Source organism: Manacus vitellinus, unplaced genomic scaffold (genome assembly GCF_001715985.3).
Source record: "Manacus vitellinus isolate BGI_N305 unplaced genomic scaffold, ASM171598v3 scaffold_37_pilon, whole genome shotgun sequence".
Taxonomy (NCBI): domain Eukaryota; kingdom Metazoa; phylum Chordata; class Aves; order Passeriformes; family Pipridae; genus Manacus; species Manacus vitellinus.
In genome coordinates, this window is record NW_021940517.1 from 3,509,333 (window position 1) to 3,530,400 (window position 21,068).

At 39.2% G+C, this 21,068-nt stretch overlaps 1 protein-coding gene across 1 annotated transcript in view; it reads left to right on the forward strand.

Moving 5' to 3' along the window:
* KIF25 (kinesin family member 25) overlaps positions 1 to 20,874 on the forward strand; it is a 42,392-nt gene extending 21,518 nt beyond the window's left edge. The window contains exons 9-15 of the mRNA XM_029961607.1: positions 3,118 to 3,192; positions 7,457 to 7,606; positions 8,646 to 8,822; positions 13,937 to 14,088; positions 16,480 to 16,677; positions 19,200 to 19,355; positions 20,570 to 20,874. Coding sequence (XP_029817467.1) covers positions 3,118 to 3,192; positions 7,457 to 7,606; positions 8,646 to 8,822; positions 13,937 to 14,088; positions 16,480 to 16,677; positions 19,200 to 19,355; positions 20,570 to 20,727 — 1,066 coding nt within the window. The 3' untranslated portion in view covers positions 20,728 to 20,874. The remainder of the gene's footprint in view (positions 1 to 3,117; positions 3,193 to 7,456; positions 7,607 to 8,645; positions 8,823 to 13,936; positions 14,089 to 16,479; positions 16,678 to 19,199; positions 19,356 to 20,569) is intronic.
* The last annotated feature ends 194 nt before the right edge of the window (positions 20,875 to 21,068 follow it).

Sequence of the window (21,068 nt, forward strand, 5' to 3'; positions counted from 1 at the left end):
ATAATGTTGGAATTCAACTCTGTAGAGCAATACAGTTAATGATATTGACACAGGACTCCAGATTGCTGTGACTCTGGAAATGTGGTGTAGATCCTGATAATCAGGAAAAGGGTTAAAAAAATGTAAATCCCCCAAAGAATGCAGTTCTTGGGGAATGTTTTTTTAATGTCCCAGCACAACTCTTTTTTATAAACAGAGGAGCATATGGTTCTTATGAACTCAAAAATGTTTATTTTTTTAGCAACATTTTATGGAACTAATAAATGTCAAAATATTTGATTTCAGCTCAGGAAGAAAATTCCAGCTTTCAGCATGTTATGCTTTTACAATTTTATTGGCAAATCAGTTAGGAAAATAAAAAAGAAGCTCAGAATTTTTCAAGGTGAAATTAACATTAATCAGTATACAGGGACAAATCTATCATCGTTCTGGTAAAAATACATGGGGTTAAAGAAAGAGTCTTTGGATTTGCGGCATCTTTCATGGTTTCAGATAGCTAGTGAAGTGGGTGTCCATACTTCAGCTGGTGCTGTGGTTATAGTGTAGCATAAACTAGTTCAAGATTACTTTATAAACCATTTTATTTGGGTAGGAGTAGCATTTGAACCACAGCAGCTAAGTAGTGGCAGTAAAACTCCTTTAGGAAGTTGAGTAAATATTTGGAGTAGTTACTGTAACATGGAGCCCTGTGCCTTTCCGCTGATCGGCTACCAGAGCCTGACCCTGACATAGCTGTCTGAGGCTGTACTACTTGGAGGTAATGGCCTCAAGCTGCACTATACTCAATTTCTTCACAGAAAGGGTGGTTCAGCATTGAAATGGGCTGCCTAGGGAGGTGGTGGAGTCACCATCCCTGGAAGTGTTCAGGAAACGACTCAACGTGGCACTTAGTGCTATGGTTTAGTTGACAAGGTGTTTGGTCAAAGGTTGGACTTGATGATCTTGGGGGTCTTTTCCAACCTTAATGATTCTGTGATTCTAATTTGCAGTGCAAATGAACTGCTAAGACTGACTGACTCTAGCCTGGGTTGTGGCCGCTAGCAATCTGTTTGCTGTCTTAGTCCACAAAAGTCATCAATGGCATCTGAAGACACAGTGAATGTTTTAGTCTTTAAAATACCTTTCTAAGTTTATTTTTTCTTTTTTCTTTTCCCTTTTTAAATTTATGTATTAGCTCTGAGATGTTTTGATATGCTAAGAAAAAATATTTCAACACATACTGAGTTAGAAGCCTAGTTGGTTAAGATGGAGGACTTGGTGCTAATGAATATTTCATCAAGTGCAGATAATAGATGAAGCAGAGAAAAGTGTTTGGAAGTGCTTTTGCACTCTTGTATTGGCCTTGCAGATTTGATGTGCAAAGTTAACTGAAGCATATGCTCATATGCATGCAAAGCAAGGATGGAGTATTGCTATTCAGTGTCTGTGTCTTCCTGGTACAAACTGTGCCACATCTCTGCATATTTGTTGGTTTCTCTGTGTACTATAAGGGCACATCAGAGAAATGGCAGTACAACCAGTATGTGTCCTTCAAGCCAGACAAGTGCTCCTTTCCTGATTAAAGAGAGTACATTTTCATGGAACTTAAAATTAGTCTGTGGAACACGTTGCCACAGGATGTTACTTCAAGCCAAGAATTCAGCAAGATGCAAAAAGAAACTGAATGCTAATTCTAATAATATTTTTTTTGAAACAGAGATTCAACTCATATTTCAATTTTGAGGCCAGTTTACAGCTTTCAAGGATTAGGATGAGGCACAGAGATGAATTATTGTGTCTCCAGCCACCATAGTGTTTCTTGCTCCTTCCTCTGTCTATTGTCAGGAAAAATGCAGAACTCAGTGTATTGACTCCAGTTCTCTATCTGTTTATCAGTGATCCCTCTGCACAGTCTTACTTATGGAAAACATGAATACAAAAACTATATTTGTGGACTCTATAGACTATAGCAGACAGATCACAGTCAGATATACAAAGAGGGTTGAGTAAATGCTGAAGAGCACACTTTATCTTCATTCAGTTAAACCTGTAGTATCATACACAAGCTGTGGGATACTGCTAGGTGAAGTCTACTAGTGCACTGTATACACCATGAAGTGCCTATGTTTTGTAATGTTTGCTGCTACCAAAATTCCCATTTCTAATTAGCTGTTTTGCTGTGAGCTATAAGGAACACGTATCACTCATTGGAAAACAGAACTAGCTAAACAAAAAAATAAAAAAAAATCACCACAGAAAGGGAGCTTTTGACAAAAATAGGCATTCATACCTCAAATATTTAAGTGTGGCTAATGACATTCATGTTTTAGATTATGTTCATCTTGTATAAACAATGCGCGCTGCAGGCTGTAATCTTGGGGAGGATACATTTTTGGTGTGCTAGAGAAAAAATGAATGAGTTAGCATGTCCACGTTTTATGATCAGAATTTCTTCTCTCTGATGATTTCCTGTTTTCAGGTCTTGAGTTTATGTTGTTACAAACTTGAAAGGGTTGGAGGAAAGATTTCTTTGAATGTCCTGTGTTTGGTTCTTTACTCCTTGCATTTGAAAAACTGTCGGGATTGTTTCAGACATCATAGTTTTGGCCTAAGGACTGAACTGTCATTGCTCTTTTCTAAGAGGCGGAATAACTCATTAAATTTAATTGTCTTTCTTTCTCTTTGAAAATTAATCTACAGTCCACATTACAATGTAATAGAAAGTCTTCCCTTGAGTAAGAAGTGTTGATTTCAGAGTAGATAGTTCATGGGGGTGAGGATGGAAATACCTTAGGCTGATACTGCCCACAAAGACAGTGCATCTTTAAACATGACCGTCAGGTGTATTCTGATTTCTGCTCTGCCACTGAGTCTTCTGAGGCAAATCCCCAGGCAAGTTTGCAGCCTGTGTACCTCTTACAAGTGTATACCTCTGGCTCATTCCCTCCAGCACACAACAGCTGCTCCCAAAAAGTGAGTGAGAACCTTGGAGTTCTAATTTTCAGTTCCCTGACATAAAAATATCAGCAGGCTCCATGTTTTATGTCACTGGCCTACATTTTCCATAGTTTGCATTCTTGTATTGTGACAACATATTTATATTTTTAATTTGGTTAATCATTGCACTTTTTTCCTCAGAGTTTACAATGATTCAGAGTCTCAGGATGCAGTGTTTGCAGATGTGGCCCCTTTGCTAACATCTCTTCTGGATGGGTAAGTTAAAAGGTGGGAGTAAGAAAGCTAAAGCACAATAATCTACTGAAACCCATAAATTAAAAAAGAAAATTACTTAATAGTGGTGATCCAGTCAAGTTTTGTGGCTTTGCAGTTCCATTTTCTGTTTTCTTTCCACTCAACACCAAGTGAATGTTGTTTCCCTGTATAAACAGTGAAAACGCTTTACAAAATTTAGCAGAGCAGATAAATTTGTAAAAATAAAAAAAATTTTTTCCTCTGGTCTGCTTCTGGCCAACTGAAGCATCGCTTCTAATGGGGGATTTGTAGGTTATGTTTCATAACCATTTTCCAGTTGCAGAAATGGTGGTACATCTTGTCCAACAGTTCACATATGAAAGGCCTGCCAGGGCCACTCTTAGTTCTGGTTATGTGTGAGCACAGACCATTGGACGTGGTGTGATCGATTCCTGATTGAACCAGAATGGAGCATCCTCAGTCGCAGTTCTACTGCTTCTTCAGGCACAGGGGTAAAACAGCATTCTGGTTTGAATACAAGACTGATCAGTAACAAGCACTAGCGAGTATATGAAATTACTTCTAGCTGCTTAAGTTTATAAAGTGATTTCTCATTTATACTAGAGCCAACTTAAGCTATTCTTGCAAAGAAGCCTTAAAGTGCATACTGTTATAAACTGAGATTTGTACATAACTTCTTTTCTGCTCCTTTTTTATCCCTGCTCCAATGTCACTTGATTATATGGTAAAGCTGTCATGTAACTTTCCCTCCCTGTAGAGGAAAAGACAGTTCCTTTCCCTCCACAGTGGCAGAGTTGAACTGTCACAGTCCTTGTTCCTGGCAGTCTGTGCACTGAAGTTTCCAAGTCTCCATTTCTTAAAAGTGGCCTAAAAGAGGTATATCAGGATACTGTGGATATTGGGAAATCCCAGACATCCCTTTGCATATGCCACAGAGGGGCCCCCAAGGGCTACCTGGGCTGAGGGAAGTCATATATTACATTATTCTTGTTTACCAGTGATAAGTAACCACAGCTTCTGTAACTAAGCAACCTAGGGACCACTAGGTTGGAGGAGTTTAAAGAAGTCTTAAAACTACTGTTTTCTCCCCCTACTTTTCCTTTTGCAATGAACATAATTTTGCTTTGGCTCAGTATGTCACTTAAGTGTCTTCAGATATACCCAATTTGTATCTTGATCTGATGTACTTCTCACTTTCTAATTTTCACACTGGGAGAATCCTGTCCTAGAATCCAGCATTTTCGTTTTCAGTTAGGAAATGTTATTAAAAACAAAAGACCTGTCTTGTTCTTCCAGAAGTGCTGTTTAAACAGGAGCAGGTTTTCAGGGAAGGTAAGTCTGTGCATATGAGCACAGCAGCCTTCCTATTGTAAATGGGAAACAGACATACTTAGTCTGAGCCTTGAACCTCTTTGCTGCTCCTGATTGTTTTAATCTGGGTTCCAAAGTGGTCTGTAACAACTTTTAGGTTAAGTGGAAAGTAGTGTTCTGCTCCTTTTCCTTATTTTTTCTTTATTTTTCTTTCTTAATGAATTGTTTCATTTTTCAGTATAAATATACAGGAAGGAAAGATTTTTCCATATGCAAAACAGACAAAGTACAGCAGGCTTCAAAGTTTACAGTGAGTCATACAGGACCAGCAAGAGAGTAATACAGCATTTCTTTACAGCATTGAAGAATCAAACTTTTTTGTTTATTTTAAAGAGGAAAATACATTTCTCCTCCTTTTGATTTTCTTAAACAGTGTTTCTCCTAGTCATAACTTTGCTATAGTGAACACCCACACTCTTTTCAGGAGAGTGCTACAAAACTACTGGTATTCTAGCTTGACAGTAAGAATTTTCTAAGCAAGAATATATATAGTAAGAAGCAGAGGAGAAGGAAAAATATCTGGTGAATCATAGTAAAAAATTTTTAGACTTCTCTATTTGAAACATTTATGTTGGAACCAGAACACCAATGAAGTAAACTATTATACAGGTAAATATATAGTAATCTGGTGCTTGTTGAATCCCCCAACAATTCATTCTCTCCTGTGCCTACTTAGATATAATACCGCTTTGGCCAGTTTTAGCTCATTTGGGCTTACTGAAATACTGGTTTGGCTTTGGCAGAGAAATTTTCACTGATTGATACCCAATTTGCATCTGTCTCTTCAATGTTCCAATCACTTGTCTACTTAGCTTCTAATCATATCATTTATATCCTGCCAGAAGTATTTTGTCCATGATGTTTACTGTCTTCTAATAAGCAACAATTAAGGAAAATTTGATTAGCTGGACTATGGGAAAGTCTGACAGACTTCTAAGAAGACTTTAATTCTGTTTTTCCTGTGGAAAACTACAACCTGCAAATTTTTGGCTCCCATTTTGGTTCCAAAGATCTCTTTGATTTTGAAGCAGAGCTAGAAGTCTCAATAAGCTACAAGTGGCCAGGCAGTGTGCATGAGGGGTGGAATTGGGAAAATTGCTCATTATTAGTCTAGCTGAAAACTACTAAAGTTAGCGTGACCTTTTCTACTGACATAAATACAAGTAGAGTCATGTCAGCAGTGAATACTTCAAGAAGTCCTCATTTCAGATTTACAGCCCTAATATCCATCACATTTAATTTTGCTGCAGTGCTATTTGTTTTCAGTTACAGTTATCTCCTTTACTTCATCAAATCTATGATTAGAATCCTATTTTATACTCTGTATCCTAAAATCTGGAGGGACCTTACTATAAGTTTACTGACTGCAACTTTGATTTCACATCCCCAGAAAGGTCATCCAGGTATTTGCTGTGTGGCTTATCAGCCCACATTTCTTTCTAACAAGAGAAAGCTTTCTAAATAATCCTCCCAAAATAATTGCTTCTAGGCATGTTTAATATGCAAAAGATTGTGGCAGTGGCCATTTAAATATTTCATGACTTGAAGCCATACATTTAAAACAATTAGATGAGGGGTATTCATTGAAATATGGCATGTGCTTGAAACAACATTTTTGATATGAGGAAAAGCATTGCATAACCAGAAGCAGCTGTTTCAGGTCTGCCCACAGAGGAGGTAGCTTAGGCAGTGAAATTTTACTCCCTGGCAGAACAGGAGCAAGTCCATTCTTGTGACTCTCTAATAGAGCAGAAATTTCAGCAAACGGCAAAGTGCTCCTCGTGTATGGAGATTCTGCTAATGTTGTGTCTCTGAACAAACAAGATAGTCCAGGGAGGGAGTGGTCCTATCAGCATAACTACATGTCTTCCAAGGGTTTTGCTGGCACAGTTCTATGGTCAACACCAAGATGCTGGCAGGTGCTGCAGAGCAGATGCAGCCAAGGAGTACAATACAGTATCGGTCCTCCCTACAAAGCAGTACTGTGGCTGGATGCATCTGTGCCCTCCCACTTGTTTTGTTTAATGTGTTGACTTTGATCTAATTGTGTTAGAAACACACTTTCTAGATAGGAATCATACCTCTAAGTTCAGATCCCTGAACAGCACAGACATCCACAACTGAGCTCACAACTGTGGACTATTTTTTTATTATTTTCAGTGCAGTGGAAAAGGCAGTTTCAGAGCTCTGTGCATTAGATGTATTTACTTGTCTACTTCAGAAGATGGTGAATTGTGTTTCATAGATGCCTGTACCTGTGCACTAATGTTGTACACTTTTTATCTTCGACTTGTCCGTATCAGAGCAGTTCCTGCCACCTTTATTCCAGAGTAGTCACTGTGTGCATGCTCGTACTGAACTAATGCTTTTGGTATAAAATTTGTGCCTCTTATTATTAGGGCTGTCTTCTCTGACTGATGAGCCTGCCTGAAAAAGGCTATGAGAGATGAAGAGTTCCCAGCTGTTAAGACACTAGTGCAGTGGTTTGCAGCACAGCACTGTAAGACAAATCAAACCCACTGATGGTTTACTTTAAAATGCTGTCTGGTAAACTGCAGTGCTTCACAAGCTGATTTACAAGCAGCTCAGTAGTGCAGTTCCTGGAAGTTGGGCAGACAGGACATCTAACCTCATCAGTCATTCCAAGCTAAGTATCCCTGAAACAACTTCTTAAAAGCATCTCAACTCTGCTTAAAAAATAAAATCTGTTTAGGGGATGTTATGGGCAATACTTTAGTTACTTTCAGATTTTGAGATCTCCAGAAAGAACTCAGGGGCAGTGTATTTATTTTTTTGTTTCAGTTTGTGTTCCCAAATCGTTTGGGGTTTGACTTGCCACCTAACAAACACATTTGGTAACAGTAAAATAAATGAAAGCCCTTTTAAATTTCAGGTACAATGTGTGTATCATGGCTTATGGGCAAACTGGAAGTGGGAAGACATACACAATGTTGGGACCACAGGTAGAGGGGAACTTTGCATTCACTACAGAAGATGAATCAGAACTTGGAATTATTCCTCGAGCTACCCAAGAAGTGTTCAGGTAAAAACTAAGTAAAGGCTTGTTGTCAGTGGTAGTCACCTTAAATTTTATAGAAAGAATGAAATAATGTTTGTAATGTGTTTATCATTACAGATTTCAGCTTCAGAATGATTAATATTTATATCTTCTCTGACTGCCATTTGATTTTTTTAGTTTTTATATGGATTTCTAGTCTCTCTCCTGCTTAATCTGATTTTCTAAGACAATAAGATTATGCAGTCTTGCTGTGTGTTATCTGTCCATCTGTCTTTTAGACTCCTAATTAGCTTTTGAATATGTTTCAACCATAGTTGTGGAGTCCAAAAGATAATTAAGTTCTTACAAGTTTAGTGAAAATTGACAATTGAATAGATGAAGAGGATCCAGATTAGATCTAAGTCCCAAAGGATAGCAGCATTTTTAACCACAATCTGCTCCTGCTTTGAGAATTTTTTTACTTGAACCTAATACAAGATTGAACTGATGTGCTGCTGTGTTATAACAGAAGAGCCATTAGAGGTTTTTCCAGCTAAGCCCGTTTCTTTTGGAGAAGTGTATAAGCTAAATTAAAGATCCAGTTTTGTATGAGAATAACTGTCTAACTGTAAATACTCTCCTGAATAGACAGGTCCTTAATTTATTAATTTTCCCAGGCTGTGGACAGATAACTTCTTACAGATCTAGTTTGCCATCTCTGTCTGTTCACTGCTTGCACTGCCAGATTTTATACCCTGAGCTCTGAATGCAATAACAGCCAGCAGAGAAATGATATAAAAAAAATCTTGAGGCAGGAGGCTAGTGGAGAAAAACAATTTGAGTCAGTGCAGCTGTTTGGAAAGTTAAATTTTATATACTCCTTCATGTATAATTTAACTGTATATTCTGATTCTTCAGCTTAACAGCCACAGCTGCAGATACTTAATAAGCACTTTTATCAGATTGTAATTAGATTCCAATTAAAAAATAAATCTTTATTTACACGTTGCTTACTTGGGGTTTGACTTGAACATTTTTTGGCTTTTTTCTTCTTTTTTTTTTTTCCCTTATTTTTATTTTCCAGGCTTATTTCAGAAAAGCCACCAGGAAGTTACTGGGTTGAGGTTTCTGTTGTAGAAGTGTATAATAATGAAATTTTTGATCTTCTGGCCAAAGACAGTTATGGAAAAGTATTTAGCATCAAGCGTGATGTTGTCACAACCAGAGAAGGAAAGAGTGATGTTCCATTGCTTACACATGAGTAAGTACATGACTTGATCCTTGCCATCCAAACATGGTCTGGTGTTAATGCAATGCATAGCTGTCACAAAATTGCATTATAGGCACGAGATTGCATCTAAACAATGAGTCCTTATCATGTGCAAAAGAACAGTTCTGTTTCTGTTGGCTCAGTCTATTAGACTACAGTTCACTGCAAATGTCAAAATACTTCCAGAAATAACGGTACAATTAGTTTGAGTTATACTCCTGTGTTAAGTGCCTTCCACTCAGAATGCCTGAAGATTGCTGCATATTTTCTTGTTGCTGGGTCTATGGCTCTTCTTGTCAGCTGAATAAGAGTCACAAAGCACTTTCCATTTAGTCTTACTAAATGATAAAATTTACACATTATAATAGAAATTTATGTACTATTTGTAAATTTTTAAGCCGCTGTAGAATGTTAGCCTTCCATACATGTGTTGGAGTTAAAAAAATGTAAAAATAATTAGATTTTACATGATCTTTTAATACAAATATCCATTTTACTACTGCTTAGTGTTCTGTTTTCACAACTGGAGGCGTTAAAGTTGGAATTGATATGCTGACGTGTTAGCAAACCATTGATATGGTTTGAACCCATAGTTCTTGAAAATGGAGGTTCTTCAAACTAAAAGCTAAGAAGCAGCTAAGCTTCTAACCATTCACTTTTAAGATGTATACCTTCCCACCATCGGTGTATGGTAAGTTTGATTCTTATTTACACAATTTGACACTGTAGGAAGAGCTAGGGTATTTAGGGCTACAGCTGTACTTACTGTAATGCCTTCTTTTACTTACTAAGCGTTACAAAGACTTGTTCTAGTACTCATGGGAATGATTCTTGGCATTATGTATGTGTGGTATACAAAGCAAATGTATAGTACTTTCTTGTTATATGTAAGACACCTTGGGTAATTAGACGTTCAAAATCATGTGTTCATAAAAATTCCTCTATTAACAAGAGGGAATCTGTTTCAGAGGCTTCATTTTACTAATGTTTATCATAGAATGTCCTGAGTTGGAATGGACCCACAAGATCATTGAGTCCAACCCCAGGCCCTGCACAGGACAGCCCCAAGAATCACTATTCCAGGGTCCGACCACCTCCTGGGTGAAGAACCTTTTCCCAATATCCAATGTAAACCCCTCTGACACAGCTTTATGCTCTTCTCTCGTGTCCTGTCACTGGTCACCAGAGGGAAGAGTTTGGTTCCTGTCCCTCTCCTTTCCCTCATGAGGAAGTAAACTGCAATGAGGTCTCCCCTCAGTCTCCTCTTCTCCAGGCTGAACAGACCAAGTGACCTCAGCTGCTCCTCATGCGGCTTCCCCTCAAACCCCTTCACCACTTTTGTGGCCCTCCTTTGGGCCTTATGGTAGTGGTATCAACATCAGAAAGAAAAAAATCAGGACGAAAGTACTAGTGGCACCAAAGAGGTGATGGTACCCACTGGAATTAAACTGCTGGACATCTCTCTGTGAGCACCCAACATGAGAACAGTTTCCAAAGGGAAACATTTCTGCTTGTGTGTTATAGAGATGTCTAGAAACATAAAAAAATGTCCTGCTTCTTGAGCAAATAATCTTTGTGAAAAGAAACATCTTGCTCTATTGAAATGTTTAGAGCAGCATTATAGTTTTCTAGGTTTCTGGGGGAAACATGATGTTTTTCTTCACTTCTCTGTAATAATTCTTTGTCATGGTCTGATCCCTACTTTTCCAAGGGAGGTTAGCAGTCATATTTGAAATGCATCCCTCCTCCACGCCATTTAAAATAAAATGCACCCTCAGTGGAAATAATTTTGTGTTGTGGGACTTAGTCACATAAGCAGACCAGTAGTTGTTTGTTTATGTGGGTTTATGCTATTGCCAGAAAACCTTGATAAAAACACAAGAATGTACTGGAGGATTGAGCAAACATACTTTTATTCTACCTAGTGAGACACATTTATTGACTTATGTTTTCTACTAATTTAATTGCTCATGGAAAAGTGGGACCCCAGAGAAATTGTCAGGTGGCTTTCTTTCCTATGGGAGCTATAGAACTCTTCTTTCTTTCTCTGAAACAATAAGCACTGTAATATTCTAGGAAGGATAAACCTTTGTATCCAGGGTATGCCTGCTCTTTGGTCTTGAGGTTGAATATGATTTCCAGAGAAATTCTGCATGCTTCATTGCACTCTGCATGCTCCATAAGAGCATGGAATGAGTGAAAAGTGACCAGAGTTTGAAGTGATGAATCCTTTTGTCCTTTCTGTCTGTATTACACTGACTGGTGGATTTTTCTTTGGATTTCCCCAACTGTGACTCTGCTCCAACCTTTAGCATCTTCTTAAGGCTATGCTGTTAAGGGAATGAAAAACTCCAGAAGAGGCTGGGAGCAGAGCCTAACCTGTGTGTCTGAATCTTTCTTGGAGGAGCTAATCTTTTTCCTTTGACTAGAGAGGAAAGGAACCGTATGACATAAGAAATGAAGATGGGTGCATGTAGTGTGGGCATGAGGGGAGTTGAATTTTCCTGTTTCATCAGAACTTCTAAGTAATTTTTAATTATGGTACTTCAGTAACTAGGATGTTGGCCTGGCTTCAGTTCATTCCTGGAAAGTGCCTACTCCACTTCCCAAGGGAGCTTTGTATAGTTAGTGGGTGACTCATACCTTTTTGTAGGTTTTGGAGAGGGGAGATGCAGTGGGACTTGTGCCACAGAGAAAAGAAGTAGAAGCTGCAATAAGGTTTCATTTGTCCTTCTAGTTAATAAAATGGCTGCTCTGTTTATTTCTGTAAATTTTAATTTATGTTAAAGGAACCTGGCGCCTTGAATTAAACCTCTTAAAAACCACTTATCTCAATCAGTTAATACTAAATTCTAATTCAAACATAAATAAAAATATGGACTTGTACTTCAATTACAATGCAAGCAGTGAAAAAATTCCAATTCATAAACAGGTTATATTAATAATTACACAGAAAGGTTAATAAGAAAAAGCAAACCCAAACAAAGTAAGGGAACCATTGATTGAGGCCACCCAGCTGCCCAAAATCTAAAGTAAACAGGTGGTGCTTTGAATAAAAACACATCCTCATTTATGATAATATTTCATCTAGAATGTATTGGCCTGCTGGGTCTCACTGGCTTCTCCATATATCCATTAAAGTACAGTAGTCTCTTTCCTGCTAACATGTTCATCTTAGTGAATCACAAAGACCTCAAGTCTCTTTCTTCTTTTATAGTTTGGTTGACCTTGGAGAACATTCAGCATCAAATTCATAACCTAACCACAATAGGGCTTCTCTTTGTAGAATCTGGTCCTGGAATGTGCGGCATATAGAGCATCATTAAGTCATAGAGATTATACTTAAATATTATTTCTGTCAGTCCTGCTGAGGAGCTACTGTGCCAAGCTCACCACAGTGGGGATGCTGCTTCCCTCCAAAGCCAACTGCAGCTGTCCAGGAGGTGACAAGCACTGACAGCACACCCTGAGGCCTGTCTTCTGCAAATGCTCATTGTAGGGTGGCAGCTCATGGCACTGACCCCTTTGATAGGGGTCAGCAGCACCTTGCAGAACCCAACAGTCTGGTGCTGCATCCCAGCCAAGGCTGCTTCCCTTCCAGGGCATCCAGTCCTGGCTGACCAGCCACTGGAAGATGCAGTTCAAGACTTGGGAAGGCAGAATGTGTGCCTCCTTTGACTGGAGGCAATACTCAGATCACCCCAGTATGAGGCTCTGACTGTAGGAACTAGAGCCACTGCTTCCCTGCTGTTGCCAGGTCAACCAACCAGGGAGACATCACCAGTGGTACCTCTACCAAGAGGTGTTACAAGGGAGGCCAACATGTGGGGCTCAGGATTGACAGGAGAAGTCTGTAGTGATTATTTACTTCATGCAGCCCTGGATACACAAAGAACTGCTTTTAGGTGGCTGCTTCTCTTAAGTGCCTATAAATATGGTGTGGCCAAGTGCTTTTCTGCTCTTCAGGTGCCCTTGCTTTATTTTCTGAGGAAATTGCTTTAGTTGGGCATAGTTTGTTTTCTTTTGCTCTTCTGTCTCTAAACTCTTCAAGTATGGCTCAACATAAAATAAGTTTGTGCCCAGTGTGACCTTTAATGAAATCAGCCAAATCTAAATAATGAAGACCTTGCCTTTTATCCACATGCTTGCTTTTGCTGACTGCAGCATTGTGGAACCAAGCCTGTGGCCTGTCAGGAGTGTTATTTATGATTCTACTATTACAGGGCATTCAGTCACCAGGCAGTCCTAACTCGTACCCCTACCTAAAAACTATTGTTTAGGTGTTGTATCCTGAATGATGATTGAGGAAGGCAATGCAGAGAAAGGAAAGGGTAGGCAATCTTTCCTCATTTGTTTTAAACATTGCAAACCTAGGGAAAATCATAGTGATTTTCTTCTTTAGCTAATCAATTTATTTCACTTCCTGTATTAATTTCACTTTCTGTATTAATTTCACTTTCTGTATTAATTTCACTTTCTGTGTTAGGTCTTTACCTTTTGAGCAAAGACCTATTTGCAGTACTTCCTTTAACTGGAAAAGTAAACAGATAGTACAAGATAAAATGGTCTATAGGAACTTATGCCTATCTATTCTGACATTGAACAGTGGAACTGAACTTTTTTCCAGGGATTCTGGTTTTCATTCCAAATGTGAAATATGATTTCCAGAGGTCCAGAGAAATTTTGGGGGGTTTTGCCTAATACTACCTAAGAAAAGGAGCTACCTCAACATAAACTGGACAAATCCACCTCTGTAAGACCAGAGATTCCAGCAATGTCTAAACCTATGTCTTCTCTTCCAAAGTGTGGAGATGTAGAAATTTCAGTTTCTTCAAGAGCTGAGCTACAGTAACCATGGACCTGCAAGGCTAACAGGCCACTTCTGCAGCACTTTCAGGACTACATCACAGCTTTTGTCTTGAATTTTCATCTTGGACTGTATCCCACCTGGAAAAATCTATATACAGTTGTTTGTGCAGCTCGAAACTGAGATCAGTATAAGGAGAAGAGCAGGGATGTGGAAATGCTGAGATTCTCACCTAAATTTTCAGCTTTCTCATGTGATTTTTCCCGTGAGTCAGTTAAATATCCTTCTTGTTTCTTAGGACTGTTGAAAATGCATCCGAGTTTTTACATCTAGTCAAGAAAGGCCTACAGCTGAGAGTCAGGCACCCAACACTGGTGCATGCTCACTCCTCTCGTTCTCATCTGGTAGTGACATTGACCATAACCACAATTGTCTTTGGAGATAACTTTGGTAAGTAGGATGTTACTAAAATGCATCTAGAGCCAGTTGTTTTTAGAAAAACAATCTGTGGACTGCGAGATTTTCATATTGTTTTTTCTTCCTTTTTCCAATGTTTGATACATTCCCTCAGTTCTTTTCCATTTTTCTAACTTCTACGTACCTTCTTAAATAACAGACCACCTGGATGTTTGAATGCTACTGAAACTTTGAGTTTCATAAAAACTTACCATTTTTCTTTACATGTCTTGACTTACAGAGTTCTTGGAGTTTTATAGCATGGAGCAACTAATGAATAAATGTTGTCAGTAAGTCATAAGAGAGTTAAGATCTCAGTAAGATAGATAAAGTAGTTAAATCACTTAGAATGAATAATTACATGTCATACAAAGTTTGTGGTAAAGCTAACCATGCATTATAGGGATTGGATATGCTTTTGGGTGAGAAATAAACAAATTGTTTTACCTCCTATCTTGCAAAAAAGTCCATTAAATTCAGTCTCTTGAACTGTTAGTAATAGGTCACTGCATGAAAAGACAATATAGTTGTCTTATATATGGTGGCAACATCTCTATTTCTACTTTTCATTACCACACCAAGACTTACCAGCTTACTGCTTTTGGGATTTTTGGAGTTAACTTTATTTTCTTTTGCTTATGTTATAATTAGGCTCTCTGTTTCCAGTGCTCTGGTCCATCTCCTTCATACTCTGCAACAACAGTATGATTTTAGAAAGTGGGAAATATTTCACATTTTTTTCCCTTAGATTGCTATCAGGAATTAAACCACCAGTATCAGCAAAGCAGAACAAACAGTGCCCTTACTTACCTACAGGCCTTGCCAAAAGACACAGTTACTTCAGAAGTTGCAGCTCCAGTGTTTCAGATGTTAACTCTAGGCAGCTCCAGATTCTTGTCAGTCTGACAGATGTTACAATTTTCAAAACTCAGTGTTGCACTGTTACGTACCAGCCATCTTGTCTAGTCCAGAATTCCCTTTGCCACTTCTAATTGCAGTCACTCCACTGTGGCATGTTGTCTGGCAGCAAAGCTCTGTAGGAATGTGTAATTGCTGAATGCAGACTCAGGCTTTCAGCTCACAGCACATGGATGAAGATGTGCCCTGTAGGGGGACAGAGCAACACTGCAAAGGGTGCCTCACTGCAACAGTGTGACAGCATGTGTGACAGCACATTCTGTCTTGTTTAAAAGGAGAAGATCCTGATTTAAGATATCTGTCACTAAATAAAAGGTTGTAAAATCTGTGGTGAGTTCAGCACCTAAAGCCAGGGTTAACAAGCCAGCACTTTTTCAGATTTGATTAAGGTGTTTTAACATGTATTATCTGTCTTTTGAGGAGAGCTGTTTCTTAATTTTGTTGTCTGAAACTAAAGAAGAGACCACTAAGTTGACACTGTATGGCCTGAAGCCATTTATTCTGTGTAAACCAACACAGCTGCTCTGTCTACACTGTGAACATCCAGCTTGGGTTTTAGCAGCACCTTACCTGGAGAAGTATAGAGCTCTGCAAGACAAGTCATCTGCTCTTTACTCAAGTTTTGCAGCTGGAAACTTTGTACTATTCCAACTAGACTCTTTAAACACCCAAGAAGGTCTGTTGTCTCTATGACCTGTAGAAGAGTATGTGTCTTTTATTCTTTTATGTCTTTTAGAGAGAGAAAGAGAGAGATGGATGAAAACCAAAACACTAATTAAAAAGCAAAACTGCTTTGGGAAATCCCTTTTAAATATATTCCTGCTAAGCTAATGTGAAAGCAGATTTCCCAGAGAATCAGTCTTTGTCTTTCTTCTCAGCAGAGAGTGAAAGCCAGATGCTGCTGCTGAGGAAGAGGAATGATAGTAGTAGGTAACCAGCCTGGACAAATGGAAGTAATACTACTGAAGCTAATAGCTTATTGTGTGTAGATCCAGCAGTGGGATATGAGGGCTGAAGGAAGTCTAGGGGGAACAGCAGGAAAGGACAAAAGAGAAAAGGCAGGATGAGGATTTTTTTTTTTGCCAGAGCACCAGCAAGTTATGTTTCTAATACATAGAACCAGACTTTAGAGCCTACTGCTCCCAAAGATCCAAAATCTCACTTTGGTTACAGTCAGTCTAAAACTTGAAAAAAATACCTCTTTAAAGGCCTTACTGAACTCCTGTTTCTTGCTTTCCACATTGTATATAACACAACCTACACCAGAACTTGTTACCAGTCAGTACAATCAGTTTGATAAGTAAGACCTTAAATTAAGATAGAAAAAGTGATTCAGCTTGCCTTGCCATGGATTCTGACTTGTAAACAGCAGATACTGTACATCCCCTATTGATGTCCCATTTTTCCCCTATCTCAATTACCAGTGTCAGCGAGAAGCTCTCCTTGTTTGCTTTTTCCATTAAACAGGTACTTCATGGGAAGATGAACAAGCCAGTCAGAGACTAAATAAAGAGGTTTCCTGCACCTTTCCACAAAAAACAAGAGATAGTAAATCTGCCTCTTCCTCTGGAACCTCTTCACCAGTGCAAGTCGAAGCAACTGAGAAAATTAAGCAAGTCAAAACTAGACTGCAGCTGGTGGACCTCGCTGGTAGTGAATGTGTTGGTAAGGGAATGTGCCTGCTTGTGGGCATGGATCGCCCCAGATCTAGGTTACAATAGTTGCCTTTAGTTCTTTATAGAGGGGTACATGCTACCCTGCTCACATACCAGGCTCACTTAAACCCACAGATCCTGCCATAAAAAAAATTTGAGGGCTGATTGTTCCAGTTTTACACTGGTACAGTATAACTGAAAATCTGACTGCATAAGCTTAAAATAAGCTCAGGGTGTTTATCCATATCATAAGTATATTATTTGTTCAAACTGGTTTTATTAGGCCTGGTTTTCTGCTCTGGAAAGTAGCATGTTTTTGTACAGAAATGTTTCAAGTGCATAAATTATTTAAATATTACAAATATCTGTAATAATTGATATCACCATGTGTAGGGTTTTCTGCCTTTTTGTGGAAATTAGTGTTGAAAAGATAATATTGTTTTTGTTGTTTCTTCAAAGCATTTTCCTCCTCCTGCCTCCTCTATGCACACAGTAATTTCAAAAACTTGATTATTTCCTAAAGGACAAGCTTTCTTACCAAGAAAAACCATGCAGCCAAATGTACCATTCCAGAAATAATGTTTTGAAAACTGAACCAGTATTATGAAAGAGTCTTTTACTTTACTGCCAAGAATTCTTGCTGTTGCTCACTGTTAAACTTTTGTTCTACAGAGAAACCTAATATAATACATTATTTTTTTCATTTGCTCTAAATGCTGAAAGCATGTAATTTTGCAACAGGGTGTGTGTTTGTTCTCTCAGTTAAACCAGGACAAACATTTCCTTGGGTTGGGGCTCGGCAGGCCAGATCCTCCAGTGAAGCCAGAAGAGCTGTGCTAACATCAGTGTTAGATGTGGCCCAGCACACACAGCAGACTGCCCTCTGCCATCAGCTGTGCTGGTGAATTTACCCTGGTAAAAGTGAGGGCAGCTGTTAACTCATAATTGTTTTAAAATGTCAGCAACTCTAAGGGAGCAGCAGTACATCAGGCTTCTCACACACTTCAGCACCCTGCCTTGTTAGCTCTACAGCCATCCTGAGTCATTTACAGGCCAAGTGGTCCCTTTCTGGCAAACTAGGTTTCAGTTTGAAAACTCAGCTACATGTTTTTGTGGAAGTTCATCTAACCAAATGCAGATAATGAGCAGTTTAAACAAGTCCCCCTCACCTATTTGCAGTTTTCTGCTTTAGGGTGATGTCCGTTGTCTCAGGAGTCCACCTTTCCTTGAATAAAAGAAGTCTGGGGATGTCTGTATACACAATGGCCCCAGTAATGTTAGCCTGAGATTCATCCTGTCACAGATTGTTGTCCACCCTTTGGCAAGTCTTCCAAACTCTTTTGCTCCATGTCTCTCTGACAAGAGACTCTACCACTCTAACCTCATCTTCTCCCACAGTCACATTTCTCCTCATTGTCCAGACTTCTGGGGTTTTTGCTATTACTGTGCCTTTTCACATTTGCCTCTTGAACTCCTCATTTGTCCTCCCAGTTTGGAAAATGCTGCCCTATGGGAAAGACAGGATCTCTAGCAGCTCCCTGTACCTGTCTAGAGGTGGGAGAGTAGGCAGAAGAGGAAACTGTTAGCCCTATCTGATCAGCCCACTACTGTGAGCTCTGCCTAACATGGATCATGTGCTCTGGGTAAGGAGAAGTGATTGCAGATCATTTCTGTACATCATCCACTGTCCTGAACAAAGCTCAAATTTGAATAATGGGATACTAAATGCTAATAGCAAATTTCTCTTCCCCAAATGGGCAGGAGGAGTTAATTACTCTTAACTGCACACTCATCCATACTGATCAGAGTTGAGCTTGCAGCACCTCTTTGAGTTGGTGCAATGTGTTGCATAGACCAAACCTTTCCAGTGTTGCTCAGGGGCAGCATAGCTACATACCACCATGCTGGTTGGGTGGTAGAAGGGCATAATTTTCCTTTATCCATTTCCTTATAGCAAATCATGCCATAAACCTCCACCTCACAGCCTTGGGTGAACACAAACCCCTCACGCTTGTGTCTGCTATACAGTTTTGCTTCTGCAGCTTGTGCCATCAGTGCCTCCCCTCTTTTTCCTAAGGGATATAGATGGAGCAGTTACCTATTATAAAAAATGGTGAAACAAAACAGACTTCTTTCTGGGGACATTGTGGACTGGTGTTTTGTCTTGTCTGATCTTAAGGTGTTCCTACGTTCTCGGTTCCTTGTTCTTAATACATATGAAGCCAAAGTGCGCTGTACAGATGAAGAGATCAACTTTAACATGAGATGCTTCAGACCATCTGTAGACACTGAACCTTCTTTAAGAAGGTTCTTCAAAAGAGTGTGTAGAGTATTAAACAATTTATTGGCAGTCCAGACTGAAAAACCACTGCATCTTGCTTTTGGCATGGGTGGGCTGGAAGTCGTCGTTCAGAATTTGTGTTTAAAAATGTTGAGTCAAAAGTAGACGATACAGCAACAGAATTTTCCCCACATTACAGTTTGAAGCAGCTTTGCTTAGTGTTACCATTGCCTTTTTCTACACTGTACCAGGTATGTCTGGAGTGACAGGGGCAGCACTGAGAGAGACATCGTTTATTAACCGCAGCTTGTCCGCCCTGGCCGATGTTCTTGGAGCAATAGCAGAGCAGCGGTCTCATGTCCCATATCGGAACAGCAAACTTACCCATCTGCTTCAGGACTCCGTAGGTGAGGGATTATTCTGATTTCTGTTTAACTAGAGATTTCTCCTCCTAGTTTTCACCTTCCTTTGTTGTGTAAAACTAGAGGATGATCTTGTACTCCTTGCTTGTAATGTGGCCTCTGTTCAAAGACTCTGGTCCTGGAGCCAGTGTGAGTGTGAGTACACAGTGAGGGTTCTGAACTCCTCCTGAATTTGGCTAAACCTTGCTGTTTCCAAGGTTCATTTGAGGAACATCTCAATAGGATCATGTAAAGGTTAAAAATTGCATTTCACTGGTGTTTCATGTCAGGTACAGTTGAGAAGTTAAACTTCAGTCTTTATTACTACAGGGTATAATCAAGTACTTGCACATTCCTTAATATTGTGCCCTGTAGCAGTGAGACAAAGGAGAAAGACAGGACATGGTACTATGCTACAACTTCTTTCTGTGTTTGGGACACTTCCTCTTCTTTAGCTCCTCATCTATGCAGAAGCAGTTTTAAAGCAAGTGTTATTCCTGCAGTAATGTCAGATTTGTGTCCATTTTTATAGTATATTAGTCCATTTTTCTTCAGCCAGGAAATATTAGCCCTCATGCTTTTAATCTCCAAGGCATTGACAGTGAATGAGGTAATAGTTCTTCAGAGCTTCTGAAATACTATTAATTTTTGCTTAAGCTTTGAATTTCACCTACTGCTGGAGTCTCTACTGTGAAAAGGGAAAGCCAAAAAGAGAAGTGAGTTTAGGGGCTACATGTAGGCACTGAGCTTGGTTTTAACCACGCCTGGTGTATGACTTTGGTGACACTGTTTATGTCAAGTGTTGAAAATGGCAATTTCCTCCTTTGTTAGATCATTCTTGGTAAACTTCTGAGTCTGTTTTGTTTTATTGTCACACAAATAAGCCATTTTGCCATTGCCCCAAATTTACAAACATTTGGCAAAACTTAATGAAGTGCCCAGGCCCATAACATACGTGCTGATTAACTGATGAAGTTATAAGGAGCAAAAAAAATCTAAGTTACAAACTGTGAAACACTTGGGGGTAAATATCATACTGTTAGATATAGACTCCCCTTGAAGGGGCTGTCTATTTTGAACAGCCTTCTTCACGAGCAATCTTCTGCTTCATAAAAGCAATGGTAACCTATGCTTACTGTTGTGTAGATCAATACGTTACCAGTGTATAACTTACTGAAAATGAGGTAAATAAGTATGTTTTGCCTTTTCCCTGCTTTTAGGAGGCGATGCTAAACTGTTGGTTATGCTGTGCATCTCTCCTGGCCAGAAGTACTTAACAGAATCAATGCAGTCTCTGGGATTTGGGACTCGTGCTCGGCAAGTTCAGAGAGGACAAGCCAAGAAAAAAAATTTCCCTATGCCTAGTAAAGCAAAATAAAACTTAAGACTCCTGTGGATTAAAGTATTATTAATGAGTTCCTCAGACTGAAATGTATATTGTTGTCCTAAAGCCATTCTTTTAGATATCATCTGCCAGATAAAATAAACAATCCTCAATATGGCATTAGTAAGCAATAAACCTGCTGATACTGTTCTTTCTCCTAACATAAAATAAGTATTGACAACAGCTACCAACCATGGTGGAATGGCAGAGAAATAAATTGGGCTTTCAGACATGGCTTTGCCTGTGTGTTACCTTTGGGCAAGTAGAACTAAGTCAACAGAGCCCTGATTTAGGATGGTTCACTTCTGAAAGGCCAGGGGTGCATTCTGTTTTCT